This window comes from Palaemon carinicauda, chromosome 11 (genome assembly GCF_036898095.1).
Source record: "Palaemon carinicauda isolate YSFRI2023 chromosome 11, ASM3689809v2, whole genome shotgun sequence".
In the NCBI taxonomy this organism is placed as follows: Eukaryota; Metazoa; Arthropoda; class Malacostraca; order Decapoda; family Palaemonidae; genus Palaemon; species Palaemon carinicauda.
This window is the reverse complement of record NC_090735.1, coordinates 115,347,110-115,372,724: the sequence shown is the minus strand read 5'-3', so window position 1 is coordinate 115,372,724 and position 25,615 is coordinate 115,347,110. Positions and strand designations below refer to the sequence as shown.

General features: G+C 42.9%; 1 protein-coding gene across 1 annotated transcript in view; it reads left to right on the top strand.

Annotated features, from left to right (window-relative positions):
• LOC137650134 (mucin-2-like) overlaps window positions 1–25,615 on the top strand; it is a 278,523-nt gene that overhangs the window by 170,476 nt on the left and 82,432 nt on the right. The window contains exon 32 of the mRNA XM_068383280.1: window positions 9,992–10,118. Within this exon, the coding sequence (XP_068239381.1) occupies window positions 9,992–10,118 (127 nt within the window). The remainder of the gene's footprint in view (window positions 1–9,991; window positions 10,119–25,615) is intronic.

Here is a 25,615-nt window from a genome sequence, read left to right as displayed (position 1 = left end):
TCTCTCTGTCTCTCTCTCTCTCTCTCTCTCTCTCTCTCTCTCTCTCTCTCTCTCTCTCTCTCTCTCTCTCTCTCTCTCTCTCTCTCTCTCTCTCTCTCTCATTTTTATAAAAATGAGTTATGCACTTTAATATTGCATTTAAACACTTTTCAGGTGACACAGCTACACTTCAAATCTAGTGATATTGAATCTGACACATATTTCTTTGATAAGACAATTGGGAAGAACTTCACAGCTAAGATCATTGCAAACATTAATAGTAAAAGAGTAAAAATAAATCCGTCAAATACAGCACTTCAAGTAAAGAAAATGTAGGCTACAGCAAGATCATGCGATTGTGGGTGATTATGAGAAAGATAATATTAAATCATTTTAAATTGCCAGAAATGTTTATTTATGTTAATGTTTTATTTTTTTTAATTAAATTGTTAGAATCATTATTTTTCAATATTAAACTTAGCCGGTGATTATATAAGCTGCAGCTCTGCTGCCCGACAGAAAAACTCTACGCTCAAAATCCGCCAGCGATAGCTATGCAGGTAGGGGGTGTACTTCAACAGCGCCATCTGTCGTGCAGGTACTCAGTACTCAATGTAAACACAGAACTCAATTTTCTCTCTGTCGTGCCACCGGCAAGACCTACTAAATTCGCTGTTGCTTACTGGATTGGTTTTCACATATTTTTGGTGAAGTACACATTTCTAGTTTTGAGCTTTCGCTTTGCAGACGTTATCTTCAATACATCCTTGCATTCTTTTGTTGATATCGGATTATTTGTTGACGACTTTGGATAGTTTTTGAATTCCCCTTTGACTAATTCAAAATGGCTGACCCTTCTCAAGTCCCTAAATTCAGGAAGTGTAATGCTAGGGACTGTTCAAGGCGTCTTCCGAAGGCCTCTATCGATCCTCGCACCGTTTGTTCCAATTGTCGGGATAAAACCTGTCAATTGGAAGATCGATGTGAGGAATGCGTTGGGCTTTCGGAATTCGATTTTATCGAATTCCAGAAATATACACGTAGGCTAGAGAGAGATAGAGTCAGGATAAGTTCATCTCGCTCCGTTGAATTTTCCTCTCCTCATGCCCCACAACCTATTCCTTCCCCTGTAGTGGTTGCTCCTGATCCCCCTTCTAGCACTCAACAACCTTCGATGGCAGATATGATGCGTGCCATCCAGGCTCTGGGTGAGAGAGTCGAGTCCTTGGCTAGTGACCGTAACCAGCTCATGGCAGACGTCAAGGAGCTGAAGTGCAAGAGTGCAGTGGGTAGTGATAAAGTGAGTGGTAGTGTTGTGGATAGTGTTGTGGATAGTGTTGCGCTTGAGGGTTCGTCTGTTCGTGCCTGTCGTCCTCCCAGTCCGGGACCTCTTGCAAGCTCCCAAGCCCAGGGGAGAAGCAATGTCGTACGACCAAAGGGTTCGAGAGGCTTTAATCAGCGAACAGACGTTCCCTCCGTGGTTTCGGGCGTATCTACCCAAGATCGCCCCACCCACACGAAGACGAGAGAGCCCATTTATTCCTCGTCTGCGGAAGAGGTTTCTCGTAAGAAACCATGGACCAAGGTCTCGCGGCCTCTTAAGCGCAAGTCGGTCCCTTCCGCGCAAGTCCAACGGCCCAGTTGTAGCCACTGGGTCAGTTCGGACTCGCTGCAGTCTTCCGACGACTGCTCACCTCCTAAGAAAGGCAAAGCGGTACCGCATCAGGCAGTAACACCGTCTGTTGCCGCACCTGCTCCTGTAGACCCTAAGTGGTCTTTGCTGCAGACCATGCAGTCACAGTTAACGTCATTGATGCAGGACTTTCGTGCGGAGAAGGTTGACGCTGCACCAACCTCTAGCCTACAACTACCCACGGTTGTGCGTCCGGTGGGCGCTGAGGCTACCTTCTCCCGCACTCCAGCTGTGAGAGTCCCGCCACCCATGCGTTCCAGTGTACCCTGCCTGCCGCATGTTGACGTTCAGCGACGCACGGAACCTTCCGTTGACGTTCGCGAGGTACAACAACAACCTAAGTTGTTTTGTTTTGACGCGGTGCGTCAACCTCCGCAACCCAGTGTGGTTACCTCTACTCGCCCACAGCAGACTAGACAGTCTGGAGTAGACGCTTTGCGTCCCCGCGCTGCTATGGTTGTTGCCAGTTCACAGACTGGGCAACAGTTCCATGACGTTGCGTCCGGTTCAGTCACGCGTGCACCCGTGCTGCCGGACTCAGCTGACCAGCCGATTCCTACTCCTTTGCCGCTTCCTCCTCAGTTTTCAGATGATGGACTCTCTGATGATGACGACGCTGCACACATTGACGACCCACATACGGACATCGACGAACCCAAGACCACGCAACCCTCTTTGGACTTTAGAAAAGTTCTTGCTCTGTTCAAAGAGATGTATCCTGATCAGTTTGTGTCTGCGGCTCCACGCTCTCCTCCGTCAGAGTTTGCTTTAGGCACGCAGTCATCCGCGCCTGCCTTTACGAAACTCGTCCTCGCCCGCTCGTCCAAGAGAGCTTTACGAGTTTTAGGAGATTGGATGCAGTCCAAAAAGAACCTAGGGAAGACAGCATTTACGTTTCCCCCTGCGAGACTCTCTTCCAGATCGAGCGTCTGGTATGCCACGGGAGAAGTTCTCGGCTTGGGAGTTCCTGCCTCTGCCCAGGGCGACTTCTCAAGTCTAGTAGACTCTCCCCGCAGGCTAGCCATGAGACGCTCTAAGATATGTTGGTCTCCTTCAGACTTAGACCATCTGTTGAAAGGAGTGTTTAGAGCCTTCGAGGTCTTTAACTTTTTGGACTGGTGTCTGGGAGCTTTGAGCAGGAAGATCTCCCCTTCTGACAAGGAAGCTTCCTTGCTCATTATGTCCTGCATGGACAAGGCCATACGTGACGGATCCAGTGAGCTTGCGGCTTCGTTCGTATCCGGGGTCCTCAAGAAACGGGAAAACCTTTGCTCTTTCCTGTCAGCTGGAGTAACACCGTGTCAGAGATCGGAACTTCTTTTTGCTCCTCTCTCAAAGTGCCTTTTCCCAGAGGACTTGATAAAGGAGATTGCTGCCTTCTTGATTCAGAAAGACACCCATGACCTGGTTGCGTCCTCTGCCCGCAAAGCCACCCCTTTGCCTACCTTGTCTAGACCCAGGATGGACACTCCAGCGTCCAGATTCATTCCGCCCTTTCGTGGCAGAGCCTCCAGCAGAGGAGGTGCTCGTGCCGAAGGGAGACGTGGGAAGAAGAAAGGTACCAAGTCCTTTAAAGGCAGAGTCTGACTGCCACCTTCTTCAGACAGCAGTGGGAGCCAGACTCAAGAACTTCTGGCAGACCTGGGAGAAAAGGGGCGCAGATGCACAATCTGTGAAGTTGCTCAGAGAAGGGTACAAGATCCCGTTTGTACGCAAACCCCCTCTAGCAACGTCTCCCATCGATCTCTCTCCCACGTACAGAGAGGAAGACAAGAGACTAGCTTTGAAGCAGGAGGTGTCTCTCTTACTAGAAAAGGGAGCGGTAGTCAAAGTCCTGGACCATCAATCCCCGGGCTTCTACAACCGTCTCTTCTTAGTGGTAAAGAAGACAGGAGGGTGGAGGCCGGTGCTAGACGTCAGTGCGCTGAATGTCTTTGTCACAAAGCAGACGTTCGCCATGGAGACCACAAAGTCCGTTCTAGCAGCGGTCAGGAAGGAAGACTGGATGGTCTCTTTAGACCTAAGGGACGCATACTTTCACGTCCCCATCCACCCAGAATCCCAACCTTTTCTGAGATTCGTTTACGAATAGGTTGTCTACCAATTTCAAGCCCTGTGCTTTGGCCTAAGCACAGCTCCTCTTGTGTTTACGAGGCTGATGAGGAATATTGCCAAATTCCTGCATTTAGCGGATATCAGAGCCTCCCTCTATTTGGACGACTGGCTTCTAAGAGCTTCTTCCAGTCGTCGCTGTGTGGAGAATCTAAAGTGGACTCTAGATCTGATCAAGGAATTGGGTCTCCTGGTCAATATGGAAAAGTCCCAACTGGTCCCATCCCAAACTATAGTGTATTTAGGGATGGAGATTCACAGTCAAGCTTTTCGGGCTTTTCCGTCGGCCCCCAGAACAAGTCAAGCCCAGGTATGCATCCAGAACATGCTAAAGAAGGAACGATGTTCAGTCAGACAGTGGATGAGTCTGATAGGGACGCTTTCATCCCTGGAAAAGTTCGTTTCGTTAGGGAGACTACACCTCCCTCCCCTTCAATTTCACCTAGCTGTTTACTGGAAAAAGGACAAGACGCTAGAAGCGGTCTCGATCCCCATTTCCGAGAAGATGAAGTCAGCACTGACTTGGTGGAAGGACAGTATCAACCTCAGAGAGGGTCTGCCCCTGGCTGTTCAGACCCCCAACCACGTTCTCTTCTCGGACGCATCGGACACGGGCTGGGGTGCGACATTAGACGGTCGGGAATGCTCGGGAACTTGGAACTCGAATCAAAGAACGTTACATATCAACTGCAAGGAGCTACTGGCAGTTCATCTGGCCTTGAAAAGCTTCAAGTCCCTCCTTCAAGGCAAAGTGGTGGAGGTGAACTCGGACAACACCACGGCCTTGGCGTACATCTCCAAGCAAGGAGGGACCCATTCTATGACGTTGTACGAGATCGCAAGGGACCTCCTCACCTGGTCAAGAGATCTAAACCTTTCTCTAGTAACGAGGTTCATCCAAGGCAACATGAATGTCATGGCGGATTGCCTCAGTCGGAGGGGTCAAATCATTCCAACAGAATGGACCCTACACAAGGATGTGTGCAAGAGACTATGGGCCACATGGGGCCAACCTACCATAGATCTCTTCGCAACCTCGATGACCAAGAGGCTCCCAATATATTGCTCACCAATCCCGGACCCAGCAACAGTTCATATAGATGCCTTTCTACTGGATTGGTCCCATCTAGACCTTTATGCATTCCCCCCGTTCAAGATTGTCAACAAGGTACTGCAGAAGTTCGCCTCTCACGAAGGGACAAGGTTGACGTTAGTTGCTCCCCTCTTTGTCCCGCGAGAGAATGGTTCACCGAGGTACTTCAATAGCTGGTAGACGTTCCCAGAACTCTTCCTCTAAGAGTGGACCTTCTACGTCAGCCACACGTAAAGAAGGTATACCCAGGCCTCCACGCTCTTCGTCTGACTGCCTTCAGACTATCGAAAGACTCTCTAGAGCTAGAGGCTTTTCGAAGGAGGCAGCCAGGGCGATTGCTAGAGCAAGGAGGACATCCACTCTTAGAGTCTACCAGTCGAAGTGGGAAGTCTTCCGAAACTGGTGCAAGTCGGTATCAGTATCCTCGACCAGTACCTCTGTAACCCAAATAGCTGACTTCCTATTATACCTGAGGAAAGAAAGATCTCTTTCAGCTCCCACTATCAAAGGTTACAGAAGCATGTTGGCAGCAGTCTTCCGTCACAGAGGCTTAGATCTTTCCAACAACAAAGATCTACAGGACCTCCTTAAGTCTTTTGAGACCACGAAGGAGCGTCGTTTGGCTACACCTGGTTGGAATTTAGACGTGGTACTAAGATTCCTTATGTCAGAAAGGTTCGAGCCACTACAATCAGCCTCCTTTAAAGATCTCACTTTAAAGACTCTTTTCCTGGTTTGCTTAGCCACAGCTAAAAGAGTCGGTGAGATTCACGCCTTCAGCAGGAACATCGGATTTTCATCTGAAACGGCTACATGTTCTTTACAGCTTGGTTTTCTAGCCAAAAACGAGCTACCTTCTCGTCCTTGGCCGAAATCGTTCGATATTCCAAGCCTTTCAAATATGGTTGGAAATGAACTAGAAAGAGTCTTATGCCCTGTTAGAGCTCTTAAGTTCTATTTAAGACGAACTAAACCTTTACGAGGACAGTCAGAAGCTTTATGGTGTTCTATTAAGAAACCTTCTTTGCCTATGTCAAAGAATGCAGTTTCCTATTATATCAGACTGTTGATACGAGAAGCTCATTCCTATCTGAATGAGGAAGACCATGCTTTGCTGAAGGTAAGGACACATGAAGTTAGAGCTGTCGCAACTTCAGTGGCCTTTAAACAAAATAGATCTCTGCAGAGTATAATGGACGCAACCTATTGGAGAAGCAAGTCAGTGTTCGCGTCTTTTTAACTTAAAGATGTCCAGTCTCTTTACGAGAACTGCTACACCCTGGGACCATTCGTAGCAGCGAGTGCAGTAGTGGGTGAGGGCTCAACCACTACATTCCCCTAATTCCATAACCTTTTTAATCTTTCTCTTGAAATGTTTTTATTGTTGTTTTTGGGTTGTCCGGAAGGCTAAGAAGCCTTTCGCATCCTGGTTGATTTGGCGGGTGGTCAAATTCTTTTCTTGAGAGCGCCTAGATTAGAGGTTTTGATGAGGTCCTGTAGTATGGGTTGCAACCCTTGATACTTCAGCTCCTAGGAGTCGCTCAGCATCCTAAGAGGATCGCGAGGCTCAGTAAGGAAGACGTACTTAAAAAAGGCAGAGTAATTGTTCAAGTCGACTTCCTTATCAGGTACTTATTTATTTTATGTTTGTTATTTTGAATAACTGCTAAAATGAAATACAAAATCCTTAGCTCATAATAATGTAAACAATTAATGCTGGTCTCTACCCACCCCCCTGGGTGTGAATCAGCTTATATAATCACCGGCTAAGTTTAATATTGAAAAAATGTTATTTTTATAATAAAATAAATTTGAATATACTTACCCGGTGATTATATATTAAAGGACCCTCCCTTCCTCCCCAATAGAGACCCAGTGGACCGAGGAGAAAATTGAGTTCTGTGTTTACATTGAGTACTGAGTACCTGCACGACAGATGGCGCTGTTGAAGTACACCCCCTACCTGCATAGCGATCGCTGGCGGATTTTGAGCGTAGAGTTTTTCTGTCGGGCAGCAGAGCTGCAGCTTATATAATCACCGGGTAAGTATATTCAAAAATTTTTTTATTATAAAAATAACATATTTTTTCGGTATACAAGCGTAGTTTGGAATCGGTGGGTCTTGTAATAAGGCTACTGCCTCGGGAAAGTTTTATTTTGATTTTATTACTTTTTTCTGTCTAATTTTTCTTAGCTGGATTATTCAAAGTCGTCTCCTTTGGTGTGTATGATCTCTTAATTTTTCTGAGGATTATCAGCTGTGAACTGTAACGAGAAACAAATTGTATGCATAGTGAGTGGTGTGTGATAGAAAGAAGGGTTGAGGATGGCCAGATGTCCCGTCTCCATATCAATCGACCTACTCGTGCCTACTTCTTCCCCCATTGACCAGGCCTGTACTTGAGACGGCCTTGGTTCATTCTTGTTGGCTTGTCAGACTTCTTAATTTTCCAGCTTCAAATCTCTTGCCCAAGCTGAGGTTGAAAACCTTGGACATGGTAAACACAACAGTAACGAGAGTCGGACAGCAAAACAATTGGATCAGCCAGCCCAAGTAGGTAGCGTGTCTGTTCTGTCAAAATACAGAACTACCAGCATGACACTGGCCAAATTTTCTAGGCAACTTCTCCTCACTGGAGAAGCTTGTTCTCAAATTGGTGCCTTTGCCAGAGATCTCTTCATTATTATTTAAAGAATCTCTGACCAATTTCCAGGTATCTACATCCCTCCTCGTGCCAGCCAGATAGGAGGATTGGGTCAATTTTACCTATTGGCTGAACAAGGTATCTTCACAGTGAAGTCCCACTCGACTTCTGCTTCCTGACATGAAGCTGTGCTCAGATATATTGAAAGAGAGGAGGGGCACATGTCTGAATGACCTGGTCATCTCAGGGGTGTTGTATGAAGAGAAAACATCTACTCTTTGACATCCTGAGGCTAGAAGCCTTTCTAGCATTGCAAGCATTCCAAGAACATTGAGGAAGGATCCAATGGGCTCTTGAAACAACGCCACTTTAATAACCTATGTCTAGCTCTGCAAGATGATGAAGCAGATGCATGTTGGGAGGGCATTCCATGCCATAGAATTGTCAGCTAAGTACATTCTTAGCCAGAGGAATGGACTAGCAGACATGCTTAGTCACCAAGGGAGGGTTGTAGGGTCAGATTAGTCTCTACATCCCTGTGTAATGTAGAGGCTTCGTGTTCATGGGTTTCCAAGGGATTGAACTATATAACACATGGCTTAACAGGAAGCTCCCTGTGTTTTCTCCCCCCGGTCCGGTCCCATGGGTTGTGTTTGAGGTTGCTTTCCAACAGCCATGGGATTACAGATTGGATACACCCTTCCTCCGTTCAACCCTGTTCCTTCCAATAAAATACCTTGCCCTCGCTCCCACCTATAGCTTAACTGGTCGTCAGATGATTTAACGCCCGTGCAGCTCACACTGAAAACTTATTCCCTATCTAAAAGATACAGGTTTGTATAGCTAGGAAAATTTTGGGATTTTTATATAACCTGTTTCTGCCTAAGTTAGTTCGAATAAATACTGTAAACTACTGTATCCCTTCAGTTATAGTACAAGAAAATGTATGTTATTTTTGGAAGTTTTCAGTATACCCTTTCAATTGTGGCTTGCATTGTTGCTGGAAGCATTAATGTTTCTATTTCCATACAGTGGGTCATCCTGGATGCTACAGTAATTTAAGTACATTTTGCTTGTTAGTTACCATGTAACCTTGTTCTTGAAGCTTATTCTGTGTCATAACCTTTGTACCTTGACCTTTCAAAGTTTTGTTTCTCAATACTTGTGTAAGAAATAATACCATGTTCCTGTTTCTATCAAAAGTTTTGTTAGATAGATGACTTTTGGCCCTTTGAGGGATAAGGACAGTTCCATCATCTTTTTATCAATCTTTTGCTATTTTATGCTCTTAGCTTTTAAATTTTAGTTTCCAGATCCATAATTGCTGTTTTCATTGATTTTTTTTGGGGGGGAATCGTATTAAATTTAATTCTGTGATCTATCCTACTTTGTGAAGAGGACCAAAGATTTGAAAATTGTTTATTTGCGACTGTAATCATCAAATAAGTTCCCGATTTTCGGTTTCATGCTCCCAAATGTATCCTGCTTCTCGAATCAACTAGATATTAGTTTAAGACTAAAGTTCATTAAAGGGTTCAGTTGATATAAGATTATTTCATGCAACAGCACTGTACATACACAAAGTTGAATGTTTATTGCTGAACAATTTTCAGTTTTTATTGCCCGAAGAGCTGTCACATAATGTATCACTTGCTGTCTATAAAGTATTCATTTTATTGTATCAGTAACAAGATATAATTATCTGGTTATATAGTATGTTATATGAAATAGTTACAGTTCCTTGATCCCAAAACACCTTTTACTAATTGTTTTTCACTTAGATGTTACTGATTACATATCAGATCTGTTTGGTAATCCACCCAGTAATATATTGGATCTCCCAGATGAGTAGTTACCTTACACATAATTACTAACATAGACAAGCTTTACAATTAAATTTTTTTTTATCGTAGTTGAAATCAAAATGCATTATCTTATTGGTAATATATCAGTATTGGAAATACAGTATATACTGGAATTTAAAAATCAGGTGTAGCTGAAGTTTCATGTAACCTAGAAAATGAAAGGTGATTGCATAAGTTTTAGTTTCTGAAATCAATGCTAATTATAATCTTATTAAGGAACTAAACCAAACCCAGTCACAAATTTTAGCTTCTTCCATTGTATGTAAAACTAACCAAACTCAGATTAAGAATCAAAATGACTGATAGTTCATGTAAATTGGTATAATGTATAATGAAAGAGCAACTAAATCATCTTAGTATTATGCAATTGCATATCATTGAACTGGTACAACTTCATCCAACATTAATGTGGGGAAGATTTTATAGATTTGCATTGAGAAATTATAACATAATCTTCTAATTTTTTATTTCTGGTATTTCAGGTATTTGTGATTTATTATAATTTTCATTTTTTTTTTTTTACTAGAAATCTTTTTGGCACATTTAAATGCAATCATTGGATGATTTGGTTGTTGAAGTTTTCATCTTTGCCTCATTTTTTCAGCCAACCTGAAGTCACACTTAACAGTAGTGATGCTTCCTTCACAGAGCATATTAGCATGTTATCAAGTGTTCCTTCGTTTGAGAGACAAATCAAGAACATCACTGATGTGGAGGATCTAAATCGTTGCGTAAGTTACTATGTCGTTCAGTAGTCAGGGATTATACATAATTGTAATTATCCATATAAAATTCACAGGTTCACTTCAGAAGTCAACAATGTGTCGATACTAATTTTGGAGTACTACAGTAATTCAGTAAATAAGTTTCGACCTTTTTCATAATTCGATGGTGAAACTTTACTTGAATTCCATGAAGTAGGTGATTTTGGTGTAGTGAATTAGCCACATGGGGAAAAGCATTCTTTTATATACCCTTCAACTTTTAGTATACACCATATATTAAATACAATGGACTTGTCTGTAAGCTGGGAGAGCTTATTCAAAGGCTAACCAGTACTTTGAAACTATGGTTGGTATTCTGCCTCCCACATGCAAGGTTTCACTAAAACTACACCATCCCTAAATGACCTTTCCTTATGTTTTAAGGGTTAAAAAATGTACATTATACTTGAAAGGAAAAATAAAACTTCATAAGTAATACAGAAAATAATAAGCATGACAAGAGGGGAATGAAAAAATAGCTAAATGAAACACGATTCCTCTGACAATTGTTCATTTTGAGGGCTGATTTTGCCTTAGAATTACTGAATTTGGGAGACAAAAGAATGCAATACTATCTTACTAAATTTTGGCTGAATAAGAGTGAGATTAGAATATAGTAAAACTTATTTAGCACTGAGGATAATTAGCCCAATATAATGGATGACTCTTAAAGTTCCTCAATAAATATTCAGTGTAGTGTGAATAGTTCTCATACGTGGTGTCAATACTCCAGCTGTTTTTGTACATTGATGTGGGTAACCGTTACTGAGCCAGTATTGAACTTTTATATTTTGCCACCTGTTGGACACGTCAAATAAGTCGAGGCTGCCGGTACCTCTTTACTGGCATTTTGCAGCCGCCTTTGTGTGAACTGTTTTCCAGCTGGAGTAAAAAAAAAAGGTTCTCTTATCAAAACCAAACTGTTTTCAGGAACAAGGTAACCTATGAATAAGGATGGGGATGACCTCATCAAGGAGGTTACTGTAAAATTAGGCTGCCCGAGAATGGCTCTAGTATATGCCTTGCCTTTTTGCATACAATGGAACTTTGCCAGAACATTCATTCTTGAAGTTGTTCCAGAATATTTATATGTGTTCACTTTGCTAGACTTGGCTTCATGGAGCTTATGAAAATATTTGACAAATTTTCCAGAACTTGATAGAAGGTTATAAATCTTTATTCCTGTTAACTAAAATAGTATACCTTTGGAAGGTCATGACTGCAGAGGTGTTTTAGTATATATCTATGAATCTCTGAAATGGCCGGGTATAATTAAAGGATTATCACGTCTAAACAATGACAGAAGATAGACCAATTAGTACTTAGGTGACAAGAGTTGCTCCTCAAACATTTATTTGGTAGAGAACCAACTTTTGGTTCCCAGAGTACGAAGCAACCAGAAGTTGTATTTCAGTTCCTGTGAGACTATGTGGCATGTGGCATAAGGGCCTGAAGGATTACCTCTGCACAATGCGATGCCAACCAAGGCACTGTGAATTTATGCAAATTTCTCAGTGCTAGGTACTCTTTTAGACTGAAAACAAAAACAAACAACCTCTCATAATATATTTAGTCACTCACTAGTTTATAGCTACTTTTAACATCTTGTGTTGTGTCTATACCTCTTTACTTCAATTTTCTTGAAAGAAGGTTACTTGTATGTCAATATACTCACTATTATTCGAATATACTTCGTATATTTAGATAACAAAAGCTTTTGTGACTTCTGACTAATTTTTATCTTCATGTATGACTAGTTTCTGTACAAAGTTCTGGTCTGCCCTGGAAGCTTGGGGATTTGGTAAACAGTAAGGAAAAAGATTAGCTTCTCTATTATACTTAATATGAGTTGAAGAACCCTGTGGCCATAGTGGATCTCACTGATTTAAATGGAAGAGTTTCAATACAAAATTAGTTGTGTACTTTTGAATAAACATAGCTCTTTGTTGGAAAATATAAATGAAAATTATAGCACAGTTCCTATTATTTTATATATTGTGGTAATAAGTAGTAGTATGGTTTGCAGTTAAGGCTTGAATCATTGTTATTAATGATACTACTAACATACGTATACATTTTAGAACACTGAATGAAATGGCCATGTATTGTACAGAATTGTAACCAGTATTTTAATTGCTGCTGGGTACACAGAACAATCGTATTTATGTCTGTTTAAAATCAGATCATGTAAATGTTCACAGGAAGAAACCAAGGTCATTTACAATCCTGAGTTTTACAATGGCCCCCTATACCTTTCTTTAGCATTCCCAAAGAATGTACAAAAATTTTTGTTCTTGAAATGAGAGTGCGTATTTTGAGGAGAAACAATGAAGAGTAAGTGACCAGCTACAGTACTGTACTCTGATATGTACCGAAGATCCTTAGGAAGAAGGTTATCATCCTGCCAGTGAAGCAACCATAGCACCTGTGGCTATCCATAAGATTGGCGATGAAAAGGATATTAATTATAGGACTCAATAATATTAATAGTTTGCAAACCAGACATCATTAGAAACCTATAATAATAACATTAATAATAGGGATGTAATCATTATTATTGCTGATGATAATGATAATAATGATAAAGTACATACGATAACTGATAATGATTATGATAACAATAACAAGACTGATTATAATAAATATAACATCTACCTCGGCAGTGACAGGAAATCGTGGGTTCATAGTTGAAAAACAATTTTCAAAAATAATGCAGGTAAACCAAGTCTTTAAAAGAGTGCTTATAAAGTCACAGGAAGTCTGCCAGTCATTCAACAGATACATCACTTGTTGCATATTCCATCACCATAAGTTATAGTCTATTAGTATCAGAGAAGTTTGCACAACAGAAAACATTTCACATGAACGTAAGTTACTGAATGTTTAACCAGTTAACATTCTAAATTTTTCTAGTTTTAGTTTCCACATCTTCAGTACCAAACAGTTGTGTGAGCAATCTGAACCATGTTATGACCACATTAAAACACCATACATAACCACAACAATACTTATAGGTTGTATAATCTACTTTTTACCAACAACTTTATTACTGAATTTGTACAAAAAACTCACAAATTTCTCAACTATACTTGCCACTTCTCCACAACAACAAAAGCAAAAACCTCTTCAACCATATCTTTCTCTGGGAATTATACAATGAACATTGTATTTGACACTTTTACAGCCACTCTTGGACCAACAACTTTAATATCTATTACTTTACCAGCACACTCTTTGACCAACACTGAATCAACCATTTTTATTTTCACAAGGGACCCTTAAACTTCTCCACATACAGTTAGACCAGAAACTTAAACAGTTACATCTTCGACCGTATATCATATGACCATCACTGTACCATTAACCTCGACAACTACTGATTTTCAGGGAAATACCTCGACCACTACTATACCAGTAACTTCTACAATCACCACAACAATAACAACCTCAACATCCTCTACATTACTTCCACTTTCAACGACCACAACACCAAGAACTACAACAAACATTGTACAAACAACTAAATCCACATCGGAACGAGCAATTTCTACATCCACCACTCAAAAAGAAACTCCTACATCCACCACCGAGGAAGCAACTTCTGTATTCACAACTGAAGAAGAGACTTCTACATCCACCACTGAAGAAGCGACTTCAACATCCACCACTGAAGGACCAACTTCTACATCCACAACTATAAAAGGAACTTCTACATCCACAACTGAAGAAGTGACTTCTACATCCTCCACTGAAGAAGCAACTTCTACATCCATCACTGAAGAAGCCACTTCTACATCCACCACAGAAAAAGCAACTTCTACATCTTCAACTGAAGAAGTGACTTCTACATCCACCACTGAAGAAGCTACTTCTACATCCTCCACTGAAGAAGCAACTTTTACATCCACCACTGAAGTAGCGACTTCTACATCCACCACTGAAGAAGCGACTTCTACATCCACCACTGAAGAAGCGACTTCTACATCCACCACTGAAGAAATGACTTCTACATCCACCACTGAAGAAGCAACTTCTACATCCACCACTGAAGAAACTACTTCTATATACACCACTGAAGAAATGATTTCTACATCCACCACTGAAGAAGCAACTTCTACATCCACCACTGAAGAAGCAACTTCTACATCCACCACTGAAGAAGCTTCTACTTCCACCACTGAAGAAGTGACTTCTACATCCACCACTGAAGAAGCAACTTCTACATCTACCACTGAAGAAGCGACTTCTTCATCCACCACTGAAGAAGCGACTTCTTCATCCACCACTGAAGAAGCGACTTCTACATCCACCACTGAAGAAGCGACTTCTACATCCACCGCTGAAGAAGCAACTTCTACATCCACCACTGAAGAAGCGACTTCTAAATCCACCACTGAAGAAGCGACTCCTACATCCACCACTGAAGAAGCGACTTCTACATCCACCGCTGAAGAAGCGACTTCTACATCCACCACTGAAGAAGCGACTTCTACATCCACCGCTGAAGAAGCGACTTCTACATCCACCACTGAAGAAGCGACTTCTAAATCCACCACTGAAGAAGCGACTCCTACATCCACCACTGAAGAAGCGACTTCGACATCCACCACTGAAGAAGCGACTTCTACATCCACCACTGAAGAAACGACTTCATCCACCACTGAAGAAATGACTCCTACATCCACCAATGAAGAAATGACTCCTACTTACACCACTGAAGAAGCGACTTCTACATCCACCACTGAAGAAGCGACTTCTACATCCACCACTGAAGAAGCGACTTCTACATCCACCACTGAAGAAGCGACTTCTACATCCACCACTGAAGAAGCGACTTCTACATCCACCACTGAAGAAACGACTTCATCCACCACTGAAGAAACGACTTCTACATCCACCACTGAAGAAATGACTCCTACATACACCACTGAAGAAGCAACTTCTCCATCCACCACTGAAGAAGCGAGTTCTACATCCACCACTGAAGTAGAGATTTCTACATCCACCACTGAAGTAGTGATTTCTACATCCACCCCTGAAGAAGCAACTTCTACATCCACCCCTGAAGAAGCTACTTCTACATCCACCACTGAAGAAGAGACTTCTACATCCACCTCTGAAGAAGTGACTTCTACATCTTCAACTGAAGAAGTGACTTCTACATCTTCAACTGAAGAAGCTACTTCTACATCCACCACTGAAGAAGAGACTTCTACATCCACCTCTGAAGAAGTGACTATTACATCTTCAACTGAAGAAGTGACTTCTACATCTTCAACTGAAGAAGCTACTTCAACATCCACCACTGAAGAAGAGACTTCTACATCCACCTCTGAAGAAGTGACTTCTACATCTTCAACTGAAGAAGTGACTTCTACATCTTCAACTGAAGAAGCTACTTCTACATCCACCACTGAAGAAGCAATTTCTACATCCAGCACTGAAGAAGCGATTTCTACATCCACCACTGAAGAAGCGACTCCTCCATCCATCACTGAAAAAACCACTTCTACATCCACTATTGAAGAAGACACCTCCACATCCACTGTTGAAGAGGCCACTTCTACATCCACCACTGAAAAAGCCACTTCTATATATTCTACGGGAACATCCATTTTTTCAACCACCACTGAAGAAGCACCATTAAGAACCAATACTGAACAACCAACTTATACATCCAGCACTGAACGTGGAACTTCTAAATCGTCTACTGAACAACTGATTGCTACGTCTACCTCACAGCAACTAACTCCTACATTTACTACGGAACATGCAACCTTTACAACTAACACAAAACATGGAAATTCTACATCGACCACTGAACAAGTAAGTTCTACCTCTGTCTCAAAGCAAGTAATTCTTACATCCAATTTTGAACATGCAACGTCTTATCCTTTTTTAACAGAACAGGCAACTTCTTTATCCGCTTTTGAACTTGAAACCCCTCTATCCACTTTTCAACATGCAACTTCTACGTCAACTTTTCAACATGCAACTTCTACGTCAACTTTTCAACATGCTTCTTTTGCATCCACTTTTGAACATACAGCTTCTACATCCATGTGTGAACATGCAACTTAAAAAAAAATTTGTATCTATGTTGATTCTAAAAAAAAAAAAAAAAAAATCTTCGGAAGGTGATGGCTGCATAGGTGAATCTATGAATCTTTCTGGCAAGACCTCGTATAATTTAATGATTATTATCTCATTTAAGCAATGGCAGAAGATGGAGCATTAAGTACTTAGGTGTCAAGAACCAGCTTTTGATTCCCAGAGCATGAAGCAACCAGCAGTTATATTTCATTTCCTGTGAGACTGTCGCATAAGGGCCTGAACAATTGCGCAATGCAATGCCAACTAAGACTGTGACTTGATCCAAATTTCTCCTTGTTGGGTACTCTCTTAGACTGAAACCAAAAACAAACAGCCTCTCATAATATATTTAGTCACATTAGTTTAAGGCCACTTTTAACTACTTGTGTTGTCTTTACCTCTTTACTTCAATCTTCTTGAGAGAAGGTTATATGAGTCTTTCAGTCGAGAAACATGCCAAGTGCCATTTTAAAAAGTGTCAGAAATCGCGATTGAAAATTGCCAATTTTCAATCGCGAATTACTCGGTAAATATAATAGCTAGGAGTTTCATATTTGTTATAAATATAAAATTTGCTACTATTTATAACAAATATGAAACTCCTAGCTATTATATTTACCGAGTAATTCGCGATTGAAAATTGGCAAATTTTAATCGCGATTTCTCGACTGAAAGACTCATATGTAATTATAGGCCTACCCTCTATTATTCAAATATACTTTGTAGACTTTCCTAAAAAACCGGAGATTCAGTAAAATCATGTAATGTTTGAAACATATAGCTAACAGTAATGAAATGGCTTATCTTCCCAACTCTTATTAATATGAATAGACGAGGAAGAACCCTATGATTTCAATTAGTGCATTAATTTAAGTAGAAGAGTTCCATTAGTAACTAGTTGGAAAATATAAATGAAAATATATCACAGTTCTTATTATTAGGAACTGTGATAGTGAAGGCTTAATAGTAATAATTATTAATAAAACTAACATACGTACACATTTTAGAGCAGTAAACAAAATGACCATGGGTTATAGAGAATTGTAACAAGTATTTTAATTGTTGCTGGGAACACAGCTCTATCGTATTTACGTCCATTCAACAGTAGATCACGTAACTGTTCACAAAAAGGAACCAATGTCATCTGCAATCCTGAGTTTTACAATGCCTCCCTTTCCCTTTCTTGTCCTTTGCTAAAGAATGTACAAAAAGGCTGGGTCTTAAGATGAGGGTGGGTATTTTGATGAGAAACAAGGACGAGCAAGGGGCCGACTATATTGCTATTAACCCAAGATCCTTGGGAAGGAAGTTACCATCCTCCCAGCACTAGTAAATTAAAGCATTTCTGAAACCTACCAATATCTTCCTCTGAAGCATCCAAAGCTTTACCATGAGCTTTATCAATTTTATCAGTAAGACTTTATTATCATGTGACCTGAAAGTGCCAACCTGGTTAAGTCTTTAAATTAGTAAGGCCGTGTAGGCTTACAAACTTCCCAGTAGCTACCATCATTTTGATGCCTCTGCTAAAGGGTGGCATGAGTAAGTTTCTCAGACATGTGACAAAACATGATCATCTGCTACATCTAACCAGTACTCTTCTAGCTAATTTCTGGGATGTGGGCTGAAGCTTGACATTAAAATTAGCAACGTTACAAAGTAATTATCCAGCAGGTTGCAATAACTTTTATGCAAATGCATGATATGACCTTTCCTCTAGCTTCATAGGATTTCAAACCTTGTCCTCATAACAGATAGGAGTATCCTACCTTCATAACAATGGATGGCACAACACCAAATAAATGGAATCCAGTGATACATAAAATATTGCCATAAGAGCAAACTTTATTTTTAGTCAACGCACACTGGTTATTACTTCAAAATGGTTGCATAGATATAAGATGAAAATGGTTTAAAAAACCTGAAAATAGCTCTAATAAAGCCTAAAATTGCTTCAGCTTCCAGGGCTTACAGTGCCCCCGGACCCCTAGCTGCTTTGATTATGTATTCCGACAACTGAGCCCTTTTGATCTTGCTGGATCCGTGCTTGACATGCATTCTGATCAATAAAGGTCAAGGTAACTTGCAAAGTAATACATTGTTCACTTATGATCTTTTAAAGTGTTATCTTAGAGATTGACAGCATTTATATGCTAATCAACAAGACATAAGTATATTTTTGGAAATATTTACCTCTACATTCACAACTGAAGTAGCGACTTCTACATCCACCACTGAAGAAGCAACTTCTACATCCACAACTGAAGAAGCAGCGTCTGGATCCACAACTAAAGAGGCAACTTCTGGATCAACAACTGAAGAAGCGACTTACACATCCACCACAGAAGAAGCATCATCCACAACTGAAGAAGCAACTTCCACATCCAATATTGAAAAAGTGACTTCAACATCCCCAACTGAAGAAGCAACTTCCACATTCACAACTGAAGAAACTACATCCACATCCACAACTGAAGAAGCAACTTACACATCTACAACTGAAAAAGCAACTTCTGCATCCACAACTGAAGTGACTTCCACATCCACCACCGAAGAAGTGCCTTCCACAACCACCACCGAAGAAGTGCCTTCCACATCCACCACTGAAGAAGCCCCTTCCACATCCACCACTGAAGAAGCCCCTTCCACATCCACCACTGAAGAAACAACTTGTACATCCACCTCTGAAGAAGCAACTTCGAGCGATCCTGTTGACGTATCCCAGTACGCTCACCCTTGCCATTGGAAAGGCGAGGTAAAAGTGTTATCCTTGCCGTCGGTTGACGCGAGGCTGGCGTTTTATGTTTTCCCTCCCCGCTAGACAAGAGAGTTGCTCGTCATGGGACCGAGCGTCGAGGTCGCTCCCTCACAGCGATCTGGACGCATTTTCGGGAGGCGGCATAGATTTTGTCGCTCCCGCACAGCTTGCGGGACGCATGCTGGGCGCATATAGCATGCTGGACGCATGCGAGCGGGCCGCTTCCCCACGTCAGGTTCGCGAACGTCATAGTTCCAAGCGCGCTCTCGCGGCAAGAACGCACGCGAGCTGCAGCACTCATGAACGCTCCCTCGCAGCGATCTGGACGCGTTATGGGAGGCGGCAAGGATTTTGACGCTCCCTCACAGCATGCTTAACGCATGCAGCATACTGGATGCATGCGAGCTCAACGTATACTATACACACGCGAGCAGGACGCTCCTCCGCCTCAGAATCGCATACGTCATAGCTCCAAGTGCGCTCTCGCGGCAAGAACGCACGCGAGCTGCAGCGCTCATGGACGCTCCCTCGCAGCGATCTGGATGCGTTACGGGAGGCGGCAAGGTTCTCCCTCGTGGCATGCTGGACGCATGTAGCACGCTGGAAGCTTACAGCAACCTGGACGCATGCTGGACTCATGCAGTCAGGACTTGTCCCCGCAGCATGTTAGACAAGCAGTTGTCTCTCCTTCGCGACATGCTGAACACGCATTCAGCATGTGGGACGCACGTGAGGAGGACTTAGCCTCGCAGCATGCGGGTCGCTATGTTGACGCTTCCTTGCAGCATGATGTACTTATGCTGGAAGCACTTGAACATGTCTCCCCCTCGAGACATGCTGGACGCAGCATGACTCTTCTTCGCAGCATGCTGAACGCATGCGGGACACAAGCATGCAAGGCGAGGCGTGTGTTTTCTCCCACTCGCTCTCCTTCGGAGATCACTAACCCTTTAGAGATGTGGCTGCCCCACAGAGACTTTTACAGCTCCCTGGGTGGATCGCCGAGTCTCTCAAGGAATGCTAGCAAATGAGGCATTAAAACCTATGAAGCCAGCTACCTTATCAGATATGCCAGGATAGATCTCAGAGGAGGAAACACAGAAAACTCTTCATGCAGCAGATCTTAAGATTACTTGCAGTTCTGGTGGACTTATATCCGGAGGACTTTTCAGCAGGCTGTACCTCGGAGCCCGCCCTCGCTGTTTTTTTGAAGGGTAGACCCCAGGAATCTTCCTCTTTCAAGGAAACAGTGTTAACCAGATTGGTCTAGAGGTCTTTTTCGACTCTGAACGATTGGATTCTCAAGAGAAAGTACAAGTAAGGACAACCTTTTCCTTTCCTCATACGAGATTGGCTTCTAGATCCTGTGTGTGGTACAAGCCTGGGGAGGTTCTCGGTTTGGAAGTTCCTACCTTCTCCCAAGGAGACTTCTCCTTTTTGTTGACGCCTCACGTAGTTCAGATATGACTAAGGCTAAGGTGATGCGATCCTCGTCGGAAATGGTTCTCTTACTGAAGAACATCTTCAGAACAATCGAGGTCTTCGTCTTGATGGACTGGACTGTAGGAGTCCTCGCAGACGTCACAGATGATTTTTGCCTGTCTAGATAAGCCGTGAGGAACGGGTCGGTCGAATTCACAACCTTTTTTTACAACAGGTTTTATTGAGAAAGAGCTATACTGTTTTTCTTTCCTGTCGTCAGGATTGACTCTCGCTCAGAGAGCAGAGCTCTTGTATGGTCCCTTGACCAAATTCCTCTTCCCTTCAGAGCTAGTGAAGGACTTATCAGCAGCTATTACGCACAAGCAACGTAAGATCTGCTTACAAGAACTGCGAGGTAGTGCTTCCGACTAACCTTTTAGCCAGGAAGGAGAAGGAAGCTCCTCCCACGCGTTAGCCCTTTCGTGGTAGAGCTTGTCTAGAAGACAGTAGCCAAAACCCAAAAGTGATCTCAATCTCCAGACACAAGTATTCCATTACTGGCAGCAGCTCTTGCAAGAGCAGGTTAACCAGATGCTGTCAAAAGCAGCAATAGAAGTGGTAGAAGTCCTCTCGTCAGAGGGATTTTACAACAGACTTTTTCTAGTTCCAAAGAACTCGGGGGTATGGAGACCTGCTCTGGACGTCAGTCCCTTGAACAAGTTCGTCAGCAAGTAAATTTACCATGGAAACTTCTGCGTCAGTCCTAGCAGGCACCAGACAGGTAGACTGGATGGTGTCATTAGATCTGCAGGACGCATTTTTCCACATCCCAATACACCCGAACCACAGAAAAATTCTAAGATTTGTATTCCTAAAACTACTTATCAGTTCAAAGCACTCTGTTTTAAATATTTAACTTAGCCGGTGAATATATAGCTGCAACTCTGTTGCTCGACAGACAAACTCTACGGAAAAAACTCGCCAGCGATCGCTACACAGGTTGCGGGTGTGCCCAACAGCGCCATCTGTCGACCAGATACCCAGCTCTTATGTAAACAAAGACTCAATTTTCTCTCTGTCGAGGTGTCGACAAGACGTACTTTACTCGCTGTTGAAACCTGGAGTTTTTCCCATCATATTTGGTGAAGTACTATATTCTGGTTTGAGCTTTCGCAGTGCAGGTGTTTTATCTTCATCTTAAATCTTGAATTCGTTTTGGATAGATTTAATTTTGGTGACAAAGAGAGTATGGACTCTCTTTCACTTTTAAATGGCCGACCCTTCCCTTAGACGGAAGTGTATTTAGGTTTTTAGTAATTATCTTATCACGTTATAAATTAATTATAGATTTTCCTCTTCGATTAACTTTCCATTTATAATAAACATAAAAAATAAATTTTAATGTTTTGTTTATATGCGACCTTTCCTGAGAGTAGGCGGTCCTAACTTGGAAACCGAAGTTAATCAACGTTGAGCCCTTTATATCGTAAATAGCTTTTAAAGAGCTAAGGATTTAAAACTTTTTAAATGAAATATTTTATGAAAGAATTTCTTTGAATAGTCTTCATACCTTTTTCAAAGATGAACTAACGTTTAGTTTATTTATGCTACGCAGTTGTTGACGTTCAGGACGTTCAACATGCGCTCTATCGTTACGATAGAGAGAGAGTGTATCACGGTTTCACTTTGCAGAAAGAGTAAATCGATTCTGACGTTTTGTTCATTCTTTCTAAGCTTAAATGTTTTAAATTCTATTTTAAAGGAACTTTTTAATTGAAAAACCTTTGTTTTTTCCTTTGGTCAAATAACATGTTTTTTTGACGAAATGTAATTGGGCTCTTCTCTTAGGTGCGAAATCAAGAGATTAAGAGAGAGAGAGTTAGAGACGGAGGGAGAGAGAGGAGAGAAAACGTTCCGTTCAAGCGGGTAACGTTGTTCTCGAGTTGCTCTCGTCCCTAGTCTCGGTACGGGGAGAAAGGATAAAACGTTTTTAGTTTTTATTCTCGTCCCCAGGCTATGTGCGGTTAGAGATTGAAAACGTAGTTTTGAATGAACTAGTGTTTAGTCTCTTCCCCAGCCACTGAAATTTTTATCTTAAAATATGTTTTCTGTTTTTTGCTGGTATTAATGAGCTTGCATTATACGACTGATTTCGCAATTACTACCTTTTGATAAGGGTAGAATTGCGTGCTTCAGGTAGAAATCAGTAAAAGTTTCGATTTCAGTGAAATAAGTGCAAAACAGAAAATCGAAGTGATAAAGTGATATTGCGCAAAGTGTTACAGTGTTGCGTCCGAGGGTTCGTCTGTTCGTGCCTGTCGTTCACCTAGTCCGGGACCTCTTGCAAGCTCCCTAGCAGGGGAGAAGTAATGTCGAACGACTTATGGGTTCGAGAGGCCTTGATCAATGAACAGACGTTTCCCTCTATGGTATCGGGTGTATCTTACCAAGATCTCCCCTACCATAAGGCGAGAGAGACGTTTTTTCTCCTCGTCATCCGAAGGCTTTTCGCATAAGAAACCTGTAACAAGGTTTCGAAGCCCTTAAGCGAAAGTCAGTCCTTTCAGGACAGGTCCAGCGTCCTGGTTACAGCCATTAGGACAGCTCTGACCCTATGCAGTCATCGGAAAACTGCTCGCCGCCTAACAAAAGCGTAACACACACTCCGAGAGTCTTTTTTGTTGGCAAAGTGTTGCGGTCACAGACGTTAACCTCGTCTCTTACCACAACCATTTCCGTTGATCCTTAATGGGTTGTACGGCAAGACATGCAGAATATGCTTGCCTCCCTTATGGAAGACTATTCTGCCGATTAGTCCGTTGAGTCTAGCCGTTTATCTCATCGATATCCTGGCTTTCAGCCAACCTAACGTTCCTTTGTGCTTCCTGTTGACGTTGGCGTAGCTAAGTCACGTCAGTCAGGTTGTTTAGAACCACACTCGATGCGGTCTCGTGTGGATTTTCAGCCGCATTTGGACGTTAGGCCACTTGCTGATGCTCCTGTTGTCGTTCAGGACGTTTGCTAACAATCGGAGTTGACTTGTTTTGACGCTGTGCGTCAACCTCCGCATTCTAGAGTTGTTTTGACTGCTCAGTCTAGGCAGTCAAAGCAGTCTCGAGTGGACGCTGTGCGTCCTCACGCACCTGTTGTGGTTGACAGTTCAGTTGTTGACAGTTCACAGACTGTCAAGCAGTTACATGACGTTGCGTCCTGGTCCGCTACTAATGCACCAGTGCGTGTGGACTCTGCTTGTAAAACATTGCCACCACGGTAGGTCTCTCCCTTGCTTGAGACTCAGCTTTTATCGGACAAGGTTCCTGTAGATGAGGAAGTTGCTGTTCCCCTCCTACTGATATTCTCTTGAGGACTCTGTCAGACGGAGAGGAGACTAAAGCTGCTTATCCCTCTATGGACTTTAATTAAATCATGATGATTTTTTTAAGGATCTTTGTCCGGATCTTTTTGTAACTGCTGCTCCTCGTTCGCCTAAACGTCAGAGCTTACACTAGGCCTAGCTACTTCGAAGCCGTTGTTTATAAGCTAGTGCTCTCTCGCTCTCCTAGAGAGCTTTACGTTTGCTAGGCGACTGGTTTATCACCAGGAGGAGTTTGGGGGATACAGCCTTTGCTTTCCCTTCTTTTAAACTGGCTTATAGAGCGAGAGTCTGATATGACACGAGAGAAGTTCTCGGCTTGGGGGTCCATGCCTCTGCCCAGATAGACTTCTCAAATCTCGTAGACTCTCCCTGGCGCCTGGCCAGGAGACGCTCCAAGTTTTTTACAGGTCAACTTCACAACTGTTTTTCGAGCCTTTGATGTTTTGCTGTACAATTATGTCATGCATAAACAAGGCTTTCAGGGATGGAAAGCGGTACCGCCTCAGTCGCTAACCCCGTCTGTTGCTGCACCTGCTCCCGTAGACCCTAAATGGGCTTTGCTGCAAGACATGCAGTCCAAGCTTGCGTCCTTGATAGAGGACTTTAATGCGGAGAAGGTTGCTGCCGAACCTTCTGGCCAACAACCTTCCAACCGGTCGGTTGTGCGTCCTGTTGACGCTGAGGTAACCTTCTCGCGTCTACCAGTTGAGGTGGTTCCTCCACCGAGGCGACCCAGTGTGGGTTGCCAGCCGCATGTTGACGTTAAGCGACGCTCGGAGGTGGTTGTTGACGTTCAGGACGTTCAACAACCAGCAGAGGTGACTTGTTTTGACGCAGTGCGTCAACCTCAGCAACCCGGTATGGTGTTGACTGCACAACCCAGACGGTCTAGACAGTCTCGGGTGGACGCTGTGCTTCCTCGCGCACCCATGGTTGTTGACAGTTCACAGACTGTGCAGCAGTTCCATGATGTTGCGTCCGGCTCCGTCACGCATGCACCAGTGCGACCGGACTCAGCGAGCCAGACGTTGCCCACTCCGTTGCCGTTTCCTCATCAGTTTTCGGATGAGGAACTATCTGATGAGGACGTTGCTGAACAACAAGACGATCAGCCCCCAGAATAGATCAAGCCCTGCTATCCATCCAGAAGATGCTGAAGAAGGAACGCTGCTCAGTCAGGCTGTGGATGAGTCTGGTAGGGACGCTGTCATCCCTGGAACAATTTGTGTCACTAGGAAGACTACACCTCCGTCCTCTTCAATACCATCTAGCTTTTCACTGGGAAAAGGACAAGACGCTAGAAGCGGTCTCGATCCCGATTTCCGAAAAGTTAAAGTCTTGTCTGACTTGGTGGAAGGACAATATCAACCTAAGAGAGGGTCTTCCCCTGGCTGTTCAGACCCCCAACCACGTTCTCTTCTCGGACGCATCGGATGTGGGCTGGGGCGCGACACTAGACGGTCGGGAATGCTCAGGACTGTGGAACTCGAGTCAGAGGAGCATGCATATCAACTGCAAGGAGCTGTTGGCAGTACATCTGGCCTTGAAAAGCTTCAAGTCTCTCCTTCGAGGCAAAGTGGTGGAAGTAAACTCAGACAACACCACGGCCTTGGCGTACATCTCCAAACAAGGAGGTACCCACTCTCTGACGTTGTACGAGATCGCAAGGGACCTACTCATCTGGTCAAAAGGTCAAGACATCTCCCTAGTAACGAGGTTCATCCAAGGCAACTTGAATGTCATATCAGATTGTCTCAGTCGGAAAGGGCAAGTAATTCCAACAGAATGGACCCTCCACAAGGATGTGTGCAAGAG